General features: G+C 41.4%; 7 protein-coding genes across 8 annotated transcripts; 5 read left to right on the plus strand and 2 right to left on the minus strand.

Moving 5' to 3' along the window:
* The first annotated feature begins 482 nt into the window (after positions 1-482).
* LOC108815160 (uncharacterized) lies at positions 483-1,386 on the plus strand. Its single transcript, XM_018587810.1, has 2 exons — positions 483-955; positions 1,146-1,386. The coding sequence occupies exons 1-2, from the start codon at positions 483-485 to the stop codon at positions 1,384-1,386; spliced, it is 714 nt and encodes a 237-aa protein (XP_018443312.1).
* A 650-nt stretch (positions 1,387-2,036) lies between these two features.
* On the minus strand, positions 2,037-3,159 carry LOC108817309 (uncharacterized). Of its 2 annotated transcripts, none has more exons than XM_018589965.2 (3): positions 2,993-3,159; positions 2,376-2,651; positions 2,037-2,252 (listed from the first exon to the last, which is right to left on the minus strand). In XM_018589965.2, exons 1-3 carry the CDS (start codon positions 3,118-3,120, stop codon positions 2,162-2,164), a joined length of 495 nt encoding a protein of 164 aa, XP_018445467.1. In that variant the 5' UTR covers positions 3,121-3,159; the 3' UTR covers positions 2,037-2,161. The 2 variants fall into 2 exon arrangements, with proteins under 2 accessions (XP_018445467.1, XP_018445466.1); XM_018589964.2 differs by having other exon boundaries at positions 2,376-2,654.
* A 137-nt stretch (positions 3,160-3,296) lies between these two features.
* LOC108817308 (ATP synthase subunit O, mitochondrial) lies at positions 3,297-5,028 on the plus strand. Its single transcript, XM_018589963.2, has 6 exons — positions 3,297-3,477; positions 3,757-3,804; positions 3,961-4,204; positions 4,296-4,408; positions 4,495-4,581; positions 4,668-5,028. Exons 1-6 carry the CDS (start codon positions 3,364-3,366, stop codon positions 4,794-4,796), a joined length of 735 nt encoding a protein of 244 aa, XP_018445465.1. The 5' UTR covers positions 3,297-3,363; the 3' UTR covers positions 4,797-5,028.
* A 103-nt stretch (positions 5,029-5,131) lies between these two features.
* Positions 5,132-7,132, plus strand: LOC108817305 (cytochrome b-c1 complex subunit Rieske-2, mitochondrial). Its single transcript, XM_018589961.2, has 2 exons — positions 5,132-5,420; positions 6,248-7,132. Exons 1-2 carry the CDS (start codon positions 5,246-5,248, stop codon positions 6,889-6,891), a joined length of 819 nt encoding a protein of 272 aa, XP_018445463.1. The 5' UTR covers positions 5,132-5,245; the 3' UTR covers positions 6,892-7,132.
* A 296-nt stretch (positions 7,133-7,428) lies between these two features.
* Positions 7,429-9,356, plus strand: LOC108817381 (cytochrome b-c1 complex subunit Rieske-2, mitochondrial-like). Its single transcript, XM_018590048.2, has 2 exons — positions 7,429-7,679; positions 8,499-9,356. Exons 1-2 carry the CDS (start codon positions 7,505-7,507, stop codon positions 9,137-9,139), a joined length of 816 nt encoding a protein of 271 aa, XP_018445550.1. The 5' UTR covers positions 7,429-7,504; the 3' UTR covers positions 9,140-9,356.
* A 482-nt stretch (positions 9,357-9,838) lies between these two features.
* LOC108817482 (uncharacterized) lies at positions 9,839-12,236 on the plus strand. Its single transcript, XM_018590185.2, has 7 exons — positions 9,839-10,162; positions 10,413-10,584; positions 10,689-10,738; positions 10,848-11,148; positions 11,221-11,409; positions 11,507-11,689; positions 11,812-12,236. Exons 1-7 carry the CDS (start codon positions 9,981-9,983, stop codon positions 12,055-12,057), a joined length of 1,323 nt encoding a protein of 440 aa, XP_018445687.1. The 5' UTR covers positions 9,839-9,980; the 3' UTR covers positions 12,058-12,236.
* A 224-nt stretch (positions 12,237-12,460) lies between these two features.
* Positions 12,461-16,829, minus strand: LOC108817462 (uncharacterized). Its single transcript, XM_018590157.2, has 4 exons — positions 15,425-16,829; positions 14,760-15,331; positions 14,447-14,666; positions 12,461-13,980 (listed from the first exon to the last, which is right to left on the minus strand). Exons 1-4 carry the CDS (start codon positions 16,673-16,675, stop codon positions 12,616-12,618), a joined length of 3,408 nt encoding a protein of 1,135 aa, XP_018445659.1. The 5' UTR covers positions 16,676-16,829; the 3' UTR covers positions 12,461-12,615.
* Between the last annotated feature and the right edge of the window lie 110 nt (positions 16,830-16,939).

Consider the following 16,939-nt stretch of genomic DNA (forward strand, 5'->3'; position numbering starts at 1 on the left):
TTTTTTTTAATTAGACAAACATGTTATTTCTAATAAGAACAATAAAGACTATTTTAAATGAAAGTAAATAAATAATTTTACATATATTAAAAATGATTAAGATATTTTTCTATTGCTTTTTCACTTGCGGGTTTAACCCTATAGTTTATATAAATTCTTATACTTTCATCTATTATACACAACCCACAGTAAATTCATATTCACTTGTTGTCTAAACAAAAAGAAGAAGAGTATCTGCATTTGTGAAAGAAAAAAAAACTCAAATGGATTCTCCATCATCGGTAATATCCATCAACCGAAAAGAATTCAATGTTTTTCACTCGTATGACAGAGCACTTTTCTCTCATCTTGTCATAACTCTAAGACGGGGCATTCGCCAGTCTTATCAAGTCATGAGTTTTCTCCTCTTTCTCCAGATGTCTGCTCATCACCTGAGCAACTTGATATGTAATCTTGCCTCTTCACAGGACGCTGTCGTCAACATGGTCGCTGATCAAGTGGTGACATGCATTATGTGCTTGTCCTACGAAGATTTCCCAGCGTTCGTGGCATACTTGAGGAAATTCATGCTCTCTCCAGAGATATCTTACATCACGGGTCTCACGAGAGGGCACTTAAACCTCATATCCATCCATAACAACCGCGAAAACATTCTCTTTGAGATGGAGCAGCATTCGACGCATGTGTGCATCCCAGCTTTTGAGGATATATGCGTGCGTGCTGAGATGTACAACAGAGAGATTGAAGCCAGGGATAGAGCGATAGCAAGGAGGAACCAGATGGGAATTAGCAGTGTTTTTGAAAGAGGTGAATCAAGTAATAGCCGCCAGTTCTTACGTGGTGGTCAACAAAGAACAAACGGTGGGCAAGGAAACGCAGCTTCTAGGACTATCTTCCTCACATTTTCTAGAGGATACCCAGTTTCTAGAGAAGAAGTTCATGGCTACTTTACCTGGTACGCACTTAAATCTTATATAAGCCATGCATGCATGCAAGGCCAAGGCCAAGGCCATGCCATTCTTCTCATTAACAATGTAACGAAATTATTAGTTATCTGTCTATAAATTTAACCACTCTCGCTGGAATGGTTTCACGTAAGAGTGTTTTTTAAATAGTAATATTGTTTTTTTTTTGGGGTGTTGAAGGAGATTTGGGGATATGATAGAAGCGATACACATGGGTGGAACGGAAGGGACTGGACAAAATCTGTATGCAACGATGCTGTTAAATTCTCCCTCCAAAATTCCAGAGATTCTAATGGAAGGGGTGTTCAGGACCAAATACACCATCAATGGAAAACATGTTTGGGCTCGAAAATTCATTCCCAGCCACAAATCCTCCTCCAAGAAAAATCGTTATCTCCACTCCCATGGAAACTATTTCTAGTTTCATATGTTTTTCTTTTTATCTTTTTTTTATCTTTATGGAGCTGTGAAGGGCATCATGTGCCCACTTCTACACATTTGAGACTTATTTTTATTATGGACGGGTTGGGGGTTGGGGACTTTTATTGGTGATTTGACATTTTGGTTGCATCTTTGAACTATTTTGCATGGACTCAAGTTGGTCACTTTTCAAACTCTTATGGGCACTCTTGTCCAAACAGAAATAAGCTTTTGGACCCAAAAGGCTGTGTTGTTGAAAATAAAGACTTTCAACTATGATGACATCAACTTCAAAAGATGCATAAAACAGCTATTATTGTTTGACTGCAGATAAGGAGGAGAATAGTACGAAACTCAGTCCTAAAATTATGATTTTATGAGCTTTCCTATCACTTAACAGCGTGAAAACAAAAGAGAGTGTGCTTTTACTTGTCACCACAAGGAAGAAATATATTTGACTAGATGCTGCAAATGCAGAGCTCAGTGAAATTCGTCTACTGAGTTTACTTTGTGCAGCAGCCGCAAGCCCGCAACCACATTAACCAGGCCCTCCACCAGACAGTAACGTCAGTAGACCACCGTAGTAAATAGTACATATCTTGTTTGCAGACTTGGAAAAACTCTTACAAGGAGCTTCTTAAGAAAAACTACTTTTGTTTTTTCAGAGCTCTTTTTCTTTATTAATAATATGTTTTATGCAAAAGTGAAGTCACATTACATACTCTGTTTTTACGAGATTAGTCAGAAAGAAACAAAACCATAGAAATTTGACCAAACTATGCCTGATTAGGAGATCTCGCCTTGGAGGTGGAGTCTTGTCGTTTTTTCACAAAAAGCCTGCTCATATCTTCGGTGGCAACATTGCTCCTGCAGATAATACATAGTCTAACGGTTATGCGATCATCAAATAAGTGTTTCAAACAAGATATTCTTGGATAAAATAAAGTGAAATATTTGAGATGAAATAAGCCACATTTCATGGATTCTAACCTTCCATTGAGCTGAGGAGGCACAAGCACATTACCCAAAGTATCTGGACTATTCTTGGAATGAGGCAGATTTCCTCTAGCTAGCTTAGAACGACGAGGAAGAGAAGAAGACTTCCCATTAAACACTCTTTTCCGTAATGCACTCTCGGCCATTGCAGCTGCAAAAAGGGAAGCATGGTCACCACCATTCACCTGTGAGAGTCTCGGTGACTCCAGAAGAAGTAAAGCATCTGGTAGCTGAGGAAGCTCTTCGCTTTTTCCCTTCTCCTTTATACATCTCCTAACAAAAATATACAACTGTATTACCCAAACTTGAGAAACAGCAAGAAAATCTCTGAGTTAATCGTATTCAATATCAGAACTTGGGTGAGCATTCGTGTCTACTCTAAGACAAGAACATCACTTGATGCCTGAAGGGTCGGTCAGCTAATAATATGAATTGAAAACATTAAAAAAAAAATACAAATGATGAGAAAATAAGCTATACGAATCGAAGTCGTAACTCTACATACACACTGTAAGATCCTTCAATTGCCAATAACAATGACAAAGGAAACAGATCATCTCATCGGAAAAAAACAATAATCCAAGAATTGGGAAACCGTAAAATTTACTCACCGTGTATTTGGAGGAGCTGGAGAGGGTTTTTGTTTCTGTTGCGGTTGTTGTGGCAGAGCTTCCATGTGCTCCGCCGCAGCAGGTAAGACATCGTCATCGGATGAATCGTCGTAGTCTACCAGTGACATACCTCTTCTCCCACCTTTACCCCCAAACGACGTCGCTTGAGTCCCCGTGCTCTCTTAATGTAACAAGAGCTAAAAATTCTTTAAAGTCTAAGCCCAATTAAAAAAAGCGTGCGTAAGCCCACTGAAGCCCAACTCACTCCTCTGACCAGTTTCTTCTTCTCTAGAGACACACTCGACAGAACAGCTGATCGGCTTTTAATCATTTGCTAGGGTTCCAATCATATATCTGCAACAACAACAAAAATGGCTTTGGCTGGTCGTATCAGATCCGGGATCTCCTTCTTCAAGACCATCGCCGTCTCAGATTCCATCTCCTCTGCCAGATCTTATCCCAGTGGACGGCCTCTTATCCCTGCGGTAACTCGTTTTCTTTAAAAAAAAGAAAAAATCGAATCTCAAATTCAAATTTACATCTTTATTTTCCTGTTAGGAGTCGACTTTAACAATTTCCGTTCGATTCGATCCGGTTCATTGATTAGCTTGATAGCACGAGAGGATGAGACTATAGTATATTCGCATTTACATTGTTAGAGGCTTGCTTCCCATGTTTTTGAAGTTCCTAATTGTATATGTTATTGGTCCAGAGAATGTAATCAATTAATCGTTACTTTTGATTTTTTTTTTTTTTGGTCGCAGTTGAGAGACTATGCAACAGCTTCAGCTCAGAAAACTGGCAATGTTAAGGTACACACATACATCAAAGTCTTTCATATATGTGAGAATCGTGAAATGGTTTAGATTGGTGTTGGATAAGCATGAAATGAATCGATGGATATAGCTGGATTTTTATTTGTTGTTGTGTTTTTTTTTTAATACATTGTGTAATGTTGTGGTTTTCAGGTGCCAGTGGCTTTAGTTGGTGAATCTGGCAACTTTGCTTCGTGGCTGTACATTGCAGCTGTGAAGATGAATTCCTTGGAAAAGATTGAGTCTGATCTTTCTGAGCTGGTTGAGGCGATGAAGACCAGCCCTACTTTCTCACAGTTTACTAAGGATCCCTCTGTTCCTAGAGAGACAAGACTTGCTGCTATTGTCGATGTTTGTGACAAAGCAAAGTTTGCAGAACCCACCAAGAACTTCCTCTGTATGTCAAATTGAGTTTTTTGAAATGATTTTTTGGTTAACCATGTTGCCTGTTGTGACTGATCAAAAGTTTTTTTTTTATTTCTAAACAGCTTTGTTAGCTGAGAATGGAAAGCTGAAGAACCTAGACGTGATTGTGAAAAAATTCATGCAGCTGACAACAGCACATAGGGGAGACGTCAAAGTCTTGGTTACCACTGTCATGGTAAGCTTTAGTTTTAATACTCTCTTATTCTTTAAAGAAACCATAACCAAGAGTGAGTATTTATACAAGAAATGTTTTGTGAACAGCCACTTCCTCCTGCCGAGGAAAAGGAACTTAAGGAGACACTTCAGGAGATCATTGGAGAAGGGAAGAAAGTAACTGTGGAACAGAAGGTATATGTAATGTTTATATATGTCGGAATCTAAAAGATTGATGATGTCTTAAAATGTGGTGGTGATGTTCTATTTGGTGGGGGCAGATTGATCCGAGTATCTATGGAGGGCTAATAGTAGAGTTCCAACAAAAGGTGTTGGACATGTCAATCAGGACAAGAGCACAGCAGATGGAGAGGCTCCTCCGTGAACCTGTTGACCTCAGCAACCTCTGAAAATCTATCCCTCCTCGAGAGAGTTTTCCCTTAAGAAACATGTTTGTGTGATGCTGCAAACCCAGTTGACAAAATAAAACATTATGACCCCCTCCACCTGGGAAACAATTAAATTGTCGTTTTTTTTTGAAATTTGTCATTGCATTTTGTTTCCAATTGTTGTTTGCTTCCAAATAAGCTTTTGGAGATTATTTACTTACATACGAGAGAATAAATAGTCAATTTGGTCAAACATGAGGCTGAGAGCCACGGGCCATTTGTTGATATTTTACTGTTTTACCCTCCGTAATAAGTAATATTGGGTATAAAATAAAAAGAAATAGTAAAAAACAAAAACCAAATTGATCTCCAACACAAAAGGAGTCCGCTTTTTTGTTTGCATCGGCCATTCTCACTCATCCATTCAATCATCGCTAAACCCTAGATTCGTTCCCGTTGAAGAGGAGAAGATGCTGCGAGTTGCAGGGAGGAGGCTTTTGTCTGTACAGCAGAGATCTTCGACTGCGACCACCTTCGTCCTGTCCCGAGATCATACCATCGACTCATCTTCCTCCGCCACCCCCAGATCTGTTCCATCTCCTGATCTCTCGTCTTTCAATTCTTACCACAGGAGCCTTATAAGAGGTTTGCTAACAATCTACAACCTTTTTTCCTCTTTTCTGGATTGGTTCTCAATTTATTTTCATTTCAGGTGTTGATTAATAATTTTGTTTGCTACAGAAAAAATAAATTGAGATTCTAATCATCGAAATTGATTTACATGAGCTAGAGTGCTTAGACGGTTTATTAGAATTTGCTTGATAAGCCGTTTCGTTTCATTCATTTCAATAGCTTAGGCTTCTATGATTGTTTTTTCTTTTTTTACGTTTGAGTTTATTGATCGGATATGAATTGACCTCTTCTGAGATAATCCTTTGTTTGGTGAGCAAAGTTTCGATCTTGTGTATCAAATGTTGTGTCAATATTATTTATGGAGAGGCATGCTATTTAGTCTATGCTTACATTCATGTTAACTATAATTATGGTGTGGAGGTACAAGGCATGCTATAAAGAACGTGAATCAGTTGAGGAATGTGGAATATAATTTTGGTTAACCTAAAGAGCTATGTGTTGCAATCTTTGCTTTTGTTGCGTTCTGTTCATTTCTCTAATGCACAGCATCTGATCACTGAATTTGTTTTCTTCATTTTTGTGTTGGGTTAGAATAGTTTAGTTTTCACTCAATTTGATATCTTGTTAGAATTGTTTAAATGAATCTTTTATAACTTATTACTCTGCATCATTCTTATAGCACTTAGATTTTGTTTTAATATTACTTTTGTTTTCTCTTTGGAAGCGTTTTCATTAGTGTCATATTTTTGAACATTTTATTGCTTAATTTTGTAGAGTACTTGAAAGAAAAGATGGCCTTGGTATATGATATATATTATATGTTTCTTGCTATTTTTCAGGTTTCGCTTCTCAAGTCCTCACCCAAGGAAATGAGGTAGGTTTTGCTTCGGAAGTCCCAGCCACCGTGGAGGCTGTCAAGACACCCAACTCAAAGATTGTGTATGATGACCACAACCATGAGCGTTACCCGCCTGGTGACCCTAGCAAGCGTGCATTCGCCTATTTCGTCCTTTCTGGTGGGAGGTTTGTCTACGCCTCTGTTCTCCGCCTTCTTGTTCTGAAGCTCATTGTCAGCATGTCCGCGAGTAAAGATGTCCTTGCACTCGCATCCCTCGAGGTCGACCTTGGGAGCATCGAACCGGGAACTACAGTCACGGTGAAGTGGCGTGGAAAGCCCGTGTTCATCAGGAGAAGGACAGAGGACGACATCAAGCTGGCCAACAGTGTGGATCTTGGAACTCTGAGAGACCCACAGGAAGATGCGGTGAGGGTGAAGAATCCGGAATGGTTAGTGGTGGTTGGAGTCTGCACTCACTTGGGATGCATCCCTTTGCCTAACGCTGGTGATTATGGAGGTTGGTTCTGCCCCTGCCACGGATCGCATTACGATATATCTGGAAGGATCAGGAAAGGTCCGGCACCGTACAACCTGGAAGTACCGACATACAGCTTTTTGGAAGAGAATAAGTTACTCATTGGTTGATGAATAAATAAAAAAAGCACACACTGTCCGTGTCTTAAAGATCTTGATATGTTTTTTTTTTCTTAATATATTTTCCGGCTAAAATTTTTTAGCTCGCAAGTTGTCACTTCCCTCATACTTTGGTATCCCTGGGGGGGCAAGGAAGATTATCTTTGTTTGGATGAATAATAAAAAACTTTGTCAAAAATTGTTGTATGACATAGCATCTTAACTCATCTGGTGAAAATCAGTGTTTATAGTCTGTATTTGGTTGTTTGAGAAGAATTTTCGGATTTTGAACTCCCAGCTTTCGACTTTCTCCTCGTTTTTCATTTCATTACAACACATATCTGGTAGCTTTTAGATGAAGACAAAGTGCCACAGAAGGTATCCAAAGGATTGATGATGGTAACGTTGTTAGCTGATTAATAATAGCCCATTCACAGGAAAGTATATCCTACATCGAATCTTCTTGGTATCATGTTAAATAGTAGTAGAATTTTACGAAAATAATTAAGAAAACAAATATATAAACGTAAAAAACCAAATAGACCTCTCTTTCTTTTTCTTTTTCTTTTTCTTTTTCTTTTTGAAGGGGACTAATCTTCTGTGTTGCATCGGGCCGTGAGCGAAGATGCTGCGAGTAGCAGGGAGAAGGCTTTTATCAGTTTCGCAGAGATCTTCGACTGCGACCTCCACCTTCGCTCTCTCCCGAGACCAGAGCAGCGGCTCCTCTTCCGCCACCAGATCTGTCCCCTCTGCAGATCTTTCACGTTTCGATTCTTACCACCGTAGTAGCCTTATAAGAGGTCTGTCCTTCTCCAATTTAGGTTTCATTTCAATTTCAATTCCTATTATCGTATCTACGTGATGATCTTTGGGAATAAACGTTTGCCTAGGTTTTGATTTCGTTGAGCTAAGAGATGTTTGATGTTTCGTCTTATTAGAGTTTGATGTTTGATGTTTCAATTCCTATTATAGTAGCCTTATAAGAGTTTGATGTTTCGTCTCATCCTCCTTATTCTCCTTGCTGGAATAGCTTTCCCCTTTTAATGATTTGCTTCTTCCTTACAGCAACTTTTCAGTTATTTGATGATGGTATATGAATTGACTAGTTCTGAGGTTATCAGCTTCTCCTGTTGTACAATCTTTTAGGGTATCCATAGTTTGATTCACACTGGCCTTCTTGCCTTTCTAAAGTTTTAAATCTTTTTGTGTATCCCATCTTATATATGGCTTTGTACGGGGGGATATGGTGTTTTAATTATCATACTTGTTTTGTGGAGTATATTTTAGGAGCTTTCACTCTGAAATTCAAAACTTTGTTAACCAATGAGTTTTGTTTGCAGTCTTGGCTTGTGAAGTTTTTTCTTCTTTGTGTGCCTAAAGCATTTTGTCATTAAATTTTTTTACTGAATCTTTTGTAATCATCCTTCATTATTCTTACTACACAGATTCCATTTGTATTTACTTTTGCTTATTCATTAATGGTCCCAATCTTGATAGTGGTGGAAGATCTTCTGCTGCTTAATACCCAATTGTTGTAGGATAGGATACTTGACCCTACAAAAAAAAAAGAGTTTGCTTTGATGTGAAACGTATTTAATGTTTATTGCTATATTTTTCAGGTTTCTCTTCTCAAGTCCTTACCCAAGGGAATGAGGTAGGTTTTGGTTCGGAACCAGCCACGGTCGAGGCTGTCAAAACACCCAACTCAAAGATTGTCTATGATGACCACAACCATGAGCGTTACCCGCCTGGTGACCCTAGCAAGCGTGCCTTTGCTTATTTCGTCCTTTCCGGTGGGAGGTTTGTCTACGCCTCTGTTCTCCGCCTTCTCGTTCTCAAGCTTATTGTCAGCATGTCCGCGAGTAAAGATGTCCTTGCACTTGCATCCCTCGAGGTTGACCTCGGTAGCATCGAACCGGGAACCACTGTCACGGTTAAGTGGCGTGGAAAGCCCGTGTTCATCAGGAGAAGGACGGAAGATGACATCAAGCTGGCTAATAGTGTGGATCTTGGTTCTCTGAGGGACCCGCAAGAAGATGCGGTGAGGGTGAAGAATCCGGAATGGCTAGTGGTTGTTGGAGTCTGCACTCACTTGGGATGCATCCCTTTGCCTAACGCTGGTGATTATGGAGGTTGGTTTTGTCCGTGTCATGGTTCGCATTATGATATCTCTGGAAGGATTAGGAAAGGTCCTGCACCCTATAACCTGGAAGTACCAACATACAGCTTCTTGGAAGAGAACAAGTTACTCATTGGTTGATGAATAATAAAAAGAAAGCACAACAGTCAGCTTCATCTGTTTGTTTCTTCTTTCCTTTTCTATATTCCAGCAATTTAGAGCGAAGATTGTCTTTTTTTTTTTTGCTTAATAAGAAAAACTTGTCATATTTAATGAGAGTGTACTCGAGCAGTTCTGTTTTTCGATGATGATGATAGTGAGAGACTCTATTTTGTGTTTATTCATTTATCAATTCCTATATGCCCTGTGTATGTGAGATCGGTTGGTATTTCAAAGTTTCTAGGCTTCATTTTCACAAACTAAAAGCTGTATTTACAACAAGTTACATATCTGAAAGTAACAAAATATTTTTTTTTTTTAAATTCAGCTATTACATAAAAAGGTTTGACCTTTTTAAAATGATTGGATTCGGACCGTAGCAGCCCCTAGTTTTACCCTAATCAGGTGTCCGGATGGCACAAACAAAAGCCAATGTCCGAGAGTCCCTCGTGACCCTTGCAAACGGACAAGAGCCATTCCTAATTACAAGACTAAAAGCAGCAACCTCTCGTGATTATCATAAGACACCCATTAGCTCTGTGAGTTAGTACTATTATTCAAATTTACATGCTTTTATGGAAATATGACATCATTAGGACGTGGGAATGGTCAACTATTTAGCATCTCTATCCAAACATACATACCCATCATCATCATGTTATAAAATGATATATTCATCGTTTGAGTTCTCCACCTAACTCGCGATTTTTCTCTATCACCAACCCCACACCAACCCTCGTCTCTCTTGTTTTTATCCTCTCTCCTCTCCGATCAAACCAAAGAAAGAACTTCACTTTCCTTATTTTCCCCCTGACTGAAAAAGATGGCTTCTATCTCCAATCTCGCAAACCTTACACCCACCGCCACTTCCACCAACTCCAGATCTTCCTCCTCCTCCTCCCTCTTACCCAGATCTTTCGTCAGCCTCCGCAGTTTGAACGCTAAGCTTTCCTCTTCTTCTCATCTTTCCCTTCGTTACAACCAAACATCCAGATCTTCCCTCTTGTAAGTCTATATCTCTATGCATGTTCCTTGTCTCCTGTATGCTCTGTTTCTCGCTTTGGGGGCTGTTCCTTGTACAGTGTAAACGTACCTCTGATTAAAATCTCAAGTTGGTTCCTTTCGTAGACTTTGTTTTTAATAGCAAGTAGAATAGAAAGTCATTACCTTTTTGATAGGATGGATTAAGACAAGCTAGACTAGTTTAATTGAAAGTAGAAAGTAACTAACTTTTTTGATTCTTAATATTTTGCAGTGTGAGGTGTTCAGCCTCTGGTGGAAACGGAAGTGCTGCCAAGAGAACGACTCTTCACGATCTATACGAGAAGGAAGGCCAGAGTCCTTGGTATGACAATCTTTGCCGTCCCGTCACTGATCTTCTCCCCTTTATTGCTCGTGGTGTCCGTGGCGTTACTAGCAACCCTGCGGTAATTTTCTATAACCATCTCTAGTCTTTCTATGTGTGGTACTTGGCTTTGCTTTACTCTGTTCTTGTTCATTTTTGTCTTACAAACTCCTTCACCTTTTGCAGATCTTCCAGAAAGCCATCTCCACTTCAAATGCTTATAATGATCAGTTCAGGTACTTCTTTTGTTTTGAGTATCTCTTTGCTTCTTTATGTCTCTCTTTAGAGTTTATTTCTCATTTGTTCTCTCTCTCTTTGATTTTTGTTGGTTGGAAATTTTATTAGGGCACTTGTGGAATCAGGAAAGGACATTGAAAGCGCCTACTGGGAACTCGTGGTGAAGGATATTCAGGATGCTTGCAAGCTCTTTGAGCCGATCTATGACCAGACAGAAGCTGAGGATGGTTATGTCTCTGTTGAAGTCTCACCTAGGCTTGCTGATGATACCAATGGCACTGTCGAAGCTGCTAAATATCTCCACAAGGTTGTTAACCGTCGTAACGTCTACATCAAGATCCCTGCCACTGCTCCTTGCATTCCTTCCATCAGGGATGTCATTGCTTCTGGAATTAGTGTCAATGTCACTGTAAGTTTTATCATATCTCGATTTTGCAAGCATTGCAAGAACTTATTTTGTTCTGTTCTGTTCTGTTTTCAGCTTATATTCTCAATAGCCAGATACGAGGCGGTGATCGATGCATATTTGGATGGGCTTGAGGCCTCTGGACTTGATGACCTCTCAAAGGTTACAAGTGTTGCATCCTTCTTTGTCAGTAGAGTGGATACTCTCATGGACAAGATGCTTGAGAAAATTGGTACCCCAGAAGCCCTAGACCTCCGTGGCAAGGTAAGAAGCTCGGTTCATCGATGACAATCTTACACACCGTCACTTGTTATTCGAGTATGAGCTTATGACACAGGGATAATGAATGTGACTCTTGCAGGCAGCTGTGGCTCAAGCTGCATTAGCATACAAGCTGTACCAGAAAAAATTCTCAGGACCAAGATGGGAGGCTCTGGTGAAGAAAGGTGCCAAGAAGCAGAGGCTTCTCTGGGCATCCACAAGTGTTAAGAACCCAGCTTACTCTGACACTTTATATGTTGCTCCTCTCATTGGACCTGACACTGTAAGTCACTCTTTTTTTGTTTAATATATTTAGTCTATAATGAAGATCAAAAGGCTGTAGTATTGGAAGTACTCATAGGCTCTATATTTTGTAAACAAGTTTTTTTTTAATTGGGGTTTTAGGTGTCAACCATGCCTGATCAAGCCCTGGAAGCATTCATAGATCATGGAACCGTGAAGAGGACGATAGATGCAAATGTGTCGGAAGCAGAAGGAATATACAGTGCACTAGAGAAGCTGGGAATAGACTGGAACAAAGTGGGAGAACAGTTGGAAGAAGAAGGTGTAGACTCGTTCAAAAAGAGTTTCGAGAGTCTGCTTGGTACACTACAAGACAAGGCCAACACTCTCAAATTAGCCAGCCATTGAAAAGAGAGAAAAAGAAGCTTGTCCTCACGGTTTGAGTTTGTGTCTTCGTTTTGTTTACGGTGGTAATAAAATAAAAAGAACCTTTGTTGTGCTTTTGTTCTTCGGACACTATGCTTTCTAGAGATGTTGTAATGTCTTTTGTTTCGTGTTCCACAATATGGATTCTTGTCTTATTTGTTCTTGTGTGATGTCTAATTTTCAAGTACTAAAAAAAACTACTATCGATGTCGTGGTAAGATTATACGTTGAACCTTTTTATAGGGTTTGTTATGATTGGGTTTTAAATTACATAACTTCATAGTTTTATAATTAAGTATGAAGACAAATCAGTGTTAGCTTCTGTTGCTTGACTTTGTTGTATAAGCCAGTGCTTGTTCAGTGTCACTAATAGAGACGACGAAAATAACAAAACAAGACGCAGTTTAAGGAATTTGGTTCCGGTATGGGTTCATGATTGTTACATTAAACTAGTACTAAGCTTTGTTTGTTTGTAATTACCATTACCAATGCATTAACTGAGAAACAAAAAGAGGGTCAAGAAAGGGCTGAAAAGCATACTTAGATATACCTCAGCCCTTTCATATGTTGCTGCCTAGATATCACATACTGAGCCACTGAGTAAACAATGCCTAAAATTCCCAGAAGCCGAACCTGAAACACGTCCGTTATTACCACTGCTGCAAAGCTAAGTGGCACGGTCAGCATCGGCGACGGGTCTGAGTTTTTAGTGATGTAACTCCACACGTATCTGTTGAATATTATGTGACCTGGTGCTGTGAGTATCAGGAGAGCGAGGTTCTTCACCGCAAAGAACCATTCACGCCCTCCGATTTCTACTCCCCAACCTGTGTTCCCACCGAACCAAATTTCTTCCCATACAACGTACAGAGAGGATAAAGCCAAATATGTTGATATAGCTAGTGTAACGGGGAAGTATCTCTGTTTGTCGCCGAATCCGGATAAGAGATGAGAGTCTTGGTTCAGGAGAAGTAAGATTGGAGCCAGGAAGAAGATCGCTTCGCTTGAGCTGCCGGTGATGTGGATGTTGAGAATTAAGCAAATGGCAAAGCACACGATGGTGGCGACGTTACCTAATGTAGGCATCCAGGCCGCTCCTTCTTCCGACATTTTATCTACTGCAAAGCTTAATTGGATCGTGGTGGCCCGGCGTTGCTGCATCAACCTCGTTCGGGTTGAGAACATCCCCGTTGCGCCGCCTTGGGTTTTTGACTGACCACTCTTCTCAGAGACTTTCTCACGCAAAAGCGAAGTGAGCTCAAACTTAATCAAGAGGGCTATGAGCATAAAGATCGCTGCATAGAGACCTAGAAGAGATGTTCTTGCACCTTCGATGGCCAACATTGCGGTGGCTTTCTTATCCTCCTCCCTGGCATCCCAACCCCAGGCATCATTATCCCCGAGATCATTTTTAATTCTGACCTGACCTTCTATCAAATATGTCACTGGAACAAAAGCCACGAGATGAGCAAACGCCACGGGAAGTAGGTCTGTGGTTGAGGCAGATGGAAAATGGGTGAAGATGACAAAAAATGAAGCATAGACCATCGTCGTAACAATCAGAACGTGTAGAAAACTAGCATCTTGTAGAAAGAACTCTGCGGATATGTAAATACCGAGAGCTACACCCATGGCAACGGAGTAAAATGCTCTCAGGGCTACCACGTGTTTGATTGGGACTAGAGATGTGGCAGCAGCAAGAATCAACAGGAGCGCCACAATTAACAACCAAGATGGCCAAGTCGGTTTAGATGCCATCAATCCGTAGATAGATATGTCATCAGCTGACTGACGAGTGGCCTTGATCATTTCTGAATGGTAACTCCACGTCATAGGCATCGGTGGCTGCATCAGAATAAACATGCATCCAGTTGCCACTACCAATACCAAGCTTCTCTTAGCTGACTGCAATAAAACGAGAATTGCCCTATGAGTGATAAGCAACAACTAAACCATCCCTTATTTGTATTTAAACTCTTAAAATCAAGACCTTAGTTCCAGCACCACTACACGTACGTACAGTCTTACTACTCCATGAACTTTACTTGGAGGTTTATAACACGACTGCTTTCAAGAATATATGTAAAAAATTAATTTTAAATATTCTTCTTAACATGCTTTATTTAACTCCATGATGTAACCTCTGACCGTAATAGACAAACTCATAACATGTTAAATGACCCCATGGGAACCGAGAACTAGAGGCTTATTAAAGAAATGCTGCTAACTTTAGGTCACCTAAGAATCTTATTGAACACTTTACTGGGTAGCAATGATAACTGGCTTGAATCATAAATGGAATATGGTTTCTTTCTAGATAAACAGACGGAAGATACAACAAACGAAACATGCAAATAGTAAATAGACATACCAGGACATGCGAAAAGTGGAGAGCAACAATTGGTATACAGGCCAGACCAATTAAAACGATGCAGAAACCAAGCAGCAAGCCATCAGATGGCGGTCTTCCATTCCACCACTGTAGAGCATCAAATATCGTTTCTCGGCAAAACCAAACAGAGATAGCAACCACTACAGCATGAGCATAACCTTGCCATGGTTTCATTTTAGAGGCAGATTTCGACTTCTCCCTGCACATTCCACCAACAGAGTCAAATAAAATCAATGTTAAAATCCACGGTGAGATGATGATGTCGGTATAAGTCAAAATGCCTATTACATACTTGTATAGCAGCAAGGGAGGGGAAACAGCTAGCAGTAGAGCTGCAGCCACCCATACAATTGATTTTGATGAAAGGAAGAGCATAGCCAATTTTGCTGAATACAGACAAGTCAAGATCCAGACGGCCTTTGATCCAATTCGCTGATCAGCAAATAATCTCCTCACCACAGCCAATCCAACTAGCGTCGTCAAGATAACCATGTAACTAGGGTACATCACATCGTCTTCCATTCCATAATGGTATATGGTTGAGTAATTAAAAAAGCGGTCCTCAATGTAGCACAGCAACAATGCGTGGGCCACCATACCAGCTTCAGTCAGGAAGTGAAGTTTTGATGGGAGAAGAACAAGACCAGGGATGACCATGGCTATGATAATGTTAGCCACTATAAGCTTACAGAATGATTTGAGGAACATGCCGGCTAACCATATGTTCAAATCCCAGTAGTTATGCATTACGAACCATATAACCATTAAGCTTCCAAGCGCAACAAATGCAAAGTAAGAAGGCACACTTTTCTTCGTAAAGAAACGAGCAAAATAAAGCCCAGCGACTGCAGGAAGAGGAGTGAACTGCAAGAATAAAAAAACAGAATCCAAGGTGTCAGCTTTCAGGATCAAAACTTCATGCTTGAATCGGTAAGTGTTGGAAGTAAACTACTTTACCAGAAGTGGGAATCCTACAACGATAGCTCCAGCAGAGCTCACAATCACAGCTAAAGCAGTGAAAAAGGCAGAGCTAAGACCACTCGAGATCATTCCGAGAACAGAAGCACCAGCGCCAGCAGCACCTCCGAGCAGCGTCGTCGTCACGAGAAGGTAGTTCAACGGAGGAGGCACCTGGATATACTTCCCAAAAGAGCGGAAAACAACTCTAATCTCCAAACAGACGACAATCACGACCATAGCAACAGCCCCACTCACAATCCGAACACTCTGCAGCCGATGTGTATCCTTGGTAACCCACCGAAGACCACCTCTCGTCGAAGCGTAGAGCTGAAACAGGAAAGGGACGAAGAAGAGGAGCAGCAAATCGGAGACGGAAGCAGCTGATGAGAACATGACGGAGTAATGCGACGCCACGTGGAAGAGAAGCGGCGTGAACATTAAATTGAGCGAAAGGAAGGAGCTCTCGAGAGGTCCGAGGATGTAGTTATCGTCAGGGATCTCTCCTCCGTGGTACTTAGCGTCCTGCTTGGTCTTAAACGAAGAAACCCTAGGAACAGCGAAGAGCCAGTAGAAGACGCAAGCGAACACGAGGAAGTAGTAAGACGAGCTGCTGCTCATCCCGACGGCGGAGATCGCAGCCCAGGCGAAAAGCGAAGAGGCTGTGAAAGGGACGCACGCGAACAGGAGACGCTCGAGAGCGACGACGATCGAAGGATTCTCGAGGTGGAGCCACTTGAACTGGAGCGAAGCCCAGCATCCGACGAGGAAAGTCGTCTCGGCGCAGAGAAACGCCGCGAGGAAGGCGAGGGGGAGGGAATCGAAGGAGGAGAGGAGGGGAGAGGAGAAGAAGAAGGCGAGCTGAGCTGCGATGAGCGACGTCCATATCCCGAGGAAGGCTCCGAGCTTGACGTCGAGGGAATCGAGGACGTAGGAGATGAGGAGGCCGACGGTGAGGGTGGCGATCACCGGAGCGCCGCCGAGGTCGAGGAGGAAGGCGGCGCAGGGGACGAGAGCGAGCGCGATGCGTCCGTTGTAGGCGAAGGAGGAAGGAGAGAAGCGAGAGTTGTTGGATCTCGAAGTAGGAGGAGCAGCGCCGCTAGTTCGACGACGATCGATGAGGTTTCTGGTCGAGGCCGGGCTAATGTGGGGAGTGTAATTGGGAGAAGACGAAGCTGGTTCACTTGAGGAGGAGGAGGCGGAGGATATGTGCGGCCGGAATAGCTGCGGTTGCAGCTCCGGTGGCAACATTTTCGCCGGAACTTGTTTCGAATTGAGATTGATGGATAAATCTCTCTCCGTTCACTGATCTCTGCGTTGGTTTTTTTTGGCGGAAACGGTGACATGTTAGGAGGATTACCTACACGCCGCAATGCATCCACAGAATAGCGTATCAAGCTAGGCAAAACACTGTCGTTTCGTCATGCGAGAGTGAGAGAAGTCAACGAAACACGACGTCTTTACACAAATTTTCCTAAAGCAATTCGTGTTAAAAAACAAAAATTAAAGATGAGA

The sequence above is a fragment of the Raphanus sativus genome, chromosome 7 (assembly GCF_000801105.2).
Source record: "Raphanus sativus cultivar WK10039 chromosome 7, ASM80110v3, whole genome shotgun sequence".
Lineage (NCBI taxonomy): Eukaryota > Viridiplantae > Streptophyta > Magnoliopsida > Brassicales > Brassicaceae > Raphanus > Raphanus sativus.

Coding starts and splice junctions, on each gene's coding strand:
- LOC108815160 (XM_018587810.1), top strand. CDS start 483: ATGGTCGCTGATCAAGTGGTGACATGCATTATGTGCTTGTCCTACGAA. Junction 956..1,145: donor GTTCATGGCTACTTTACCTG/GTACGCACTTAA, acceptor GGGGTGTTGAAG/GAGATTTGGGGATATGATAG.
- LOC108817309 (XM_018589964.2), bottom strand. CDS start 3,120: ATGTCACTGGTAGACTACGACGATTCATCCGATGACGATGTCTTACCT. Junction 2,655..2,992: donor CCAGCTCCTCCAAATACACG/GTGAGTAAATTT, acceptor TATTTTTGTTAG/GAGATGTATAAAGGAGAAGG. Junction 2,253..2,375: donor CCTCCTCAGCTCAATGGAAG/GTTAGAATCCAT, acceptor TATTATCTGCAG/GAGCAATGTTGCCACCGAAG.
- LOC108817308 (XM_018589963.2), top strand. CDS start 3,364: ATGGCTTTGGCTGGTCGTATCAGATCCGGGATCTCCTTCTTCAAGACC. Junction 4,205..4,295: donor ACCCACCAAGAACTTCCTCT/GTATGTCAAATT, acceptor ATTTCTAAACAG/CTTTGTTAGCTGAGAATGGA. Junction 4,409..4,494: donor TCTTGGTTACCACTGTCATG/GTAAGCTTTAGT, acceptor TTTTGTGAACAG/CCACTTCCTCCTGCCGAGGA.
- LOC108817305 (XM_018589961.2), top strand. CDS start 5,246: ATGCTGCGAGTTGCAGGGAGGAGGCTTTTGTCTGTACAGCAGAGATCT. Junction 5,421..6,247: donor CCACAGGAGCCTTATAAGAG/GTTTGCTAACAA, acceptor GCTATTTTTCAG/GTTTCGCTTCTCAAGTCCTC.
- LOC108817381 (XM_018590048.2), top strand. CDS start 7,505: ATGCTGCGAGTAGCAGGGAGAAGGCTTTTATCAGTTTCGCAGAGATCT. Junction 7,680..8,498: donor CCGTAGTAGCCTTATAAGAG/GTCTGTCCTTCT, acceptor TATATTTTTCAG/GTTTCTCTTCTCAAGTCCTT.
- LOC108817482 (XM_018590185.2), top strand. CDS start 9,981: ATGGCTTCTATCTCCAATCTCGCAAACCTTACACCCACCGCCACTTCC. Junction 10,585..10,688: donor GCGTTACTAGCAACCCTGCG/GTAATTTTCTAT, acceptor CACCTTTTGCAG/ATCTTCCAGAAAGCCATCTC. Junction 11,690..11,811: donor CTCTCATTGGACCTGACACT/GTAAGTCACTCT, acceptor TTGGGGTTTTAG/GTGTCAACCATGCCTGATCA.
- LOC108817462 (XM_018590157.2), bottom strand. CDS start 16,675: ATGTTGCCACCGGAGCTGCAACCGCAGCTATTCCGGCCGCACATATCC. Junction 14,667..14,759: donor CCTCCCTTGCTGCTATACAA/GTATGTAATAGG, acceptor TGGAATGTGCAG/GGAGAAGTCGAAATCTGCCT. Junction 13,981..14,446: donor TCCACTTTTCGCATGTCCTG/GTATGTCTATTT, acceptor GTTTTATTGCAG/TCAGCTAAGAGAAGCTTGGT.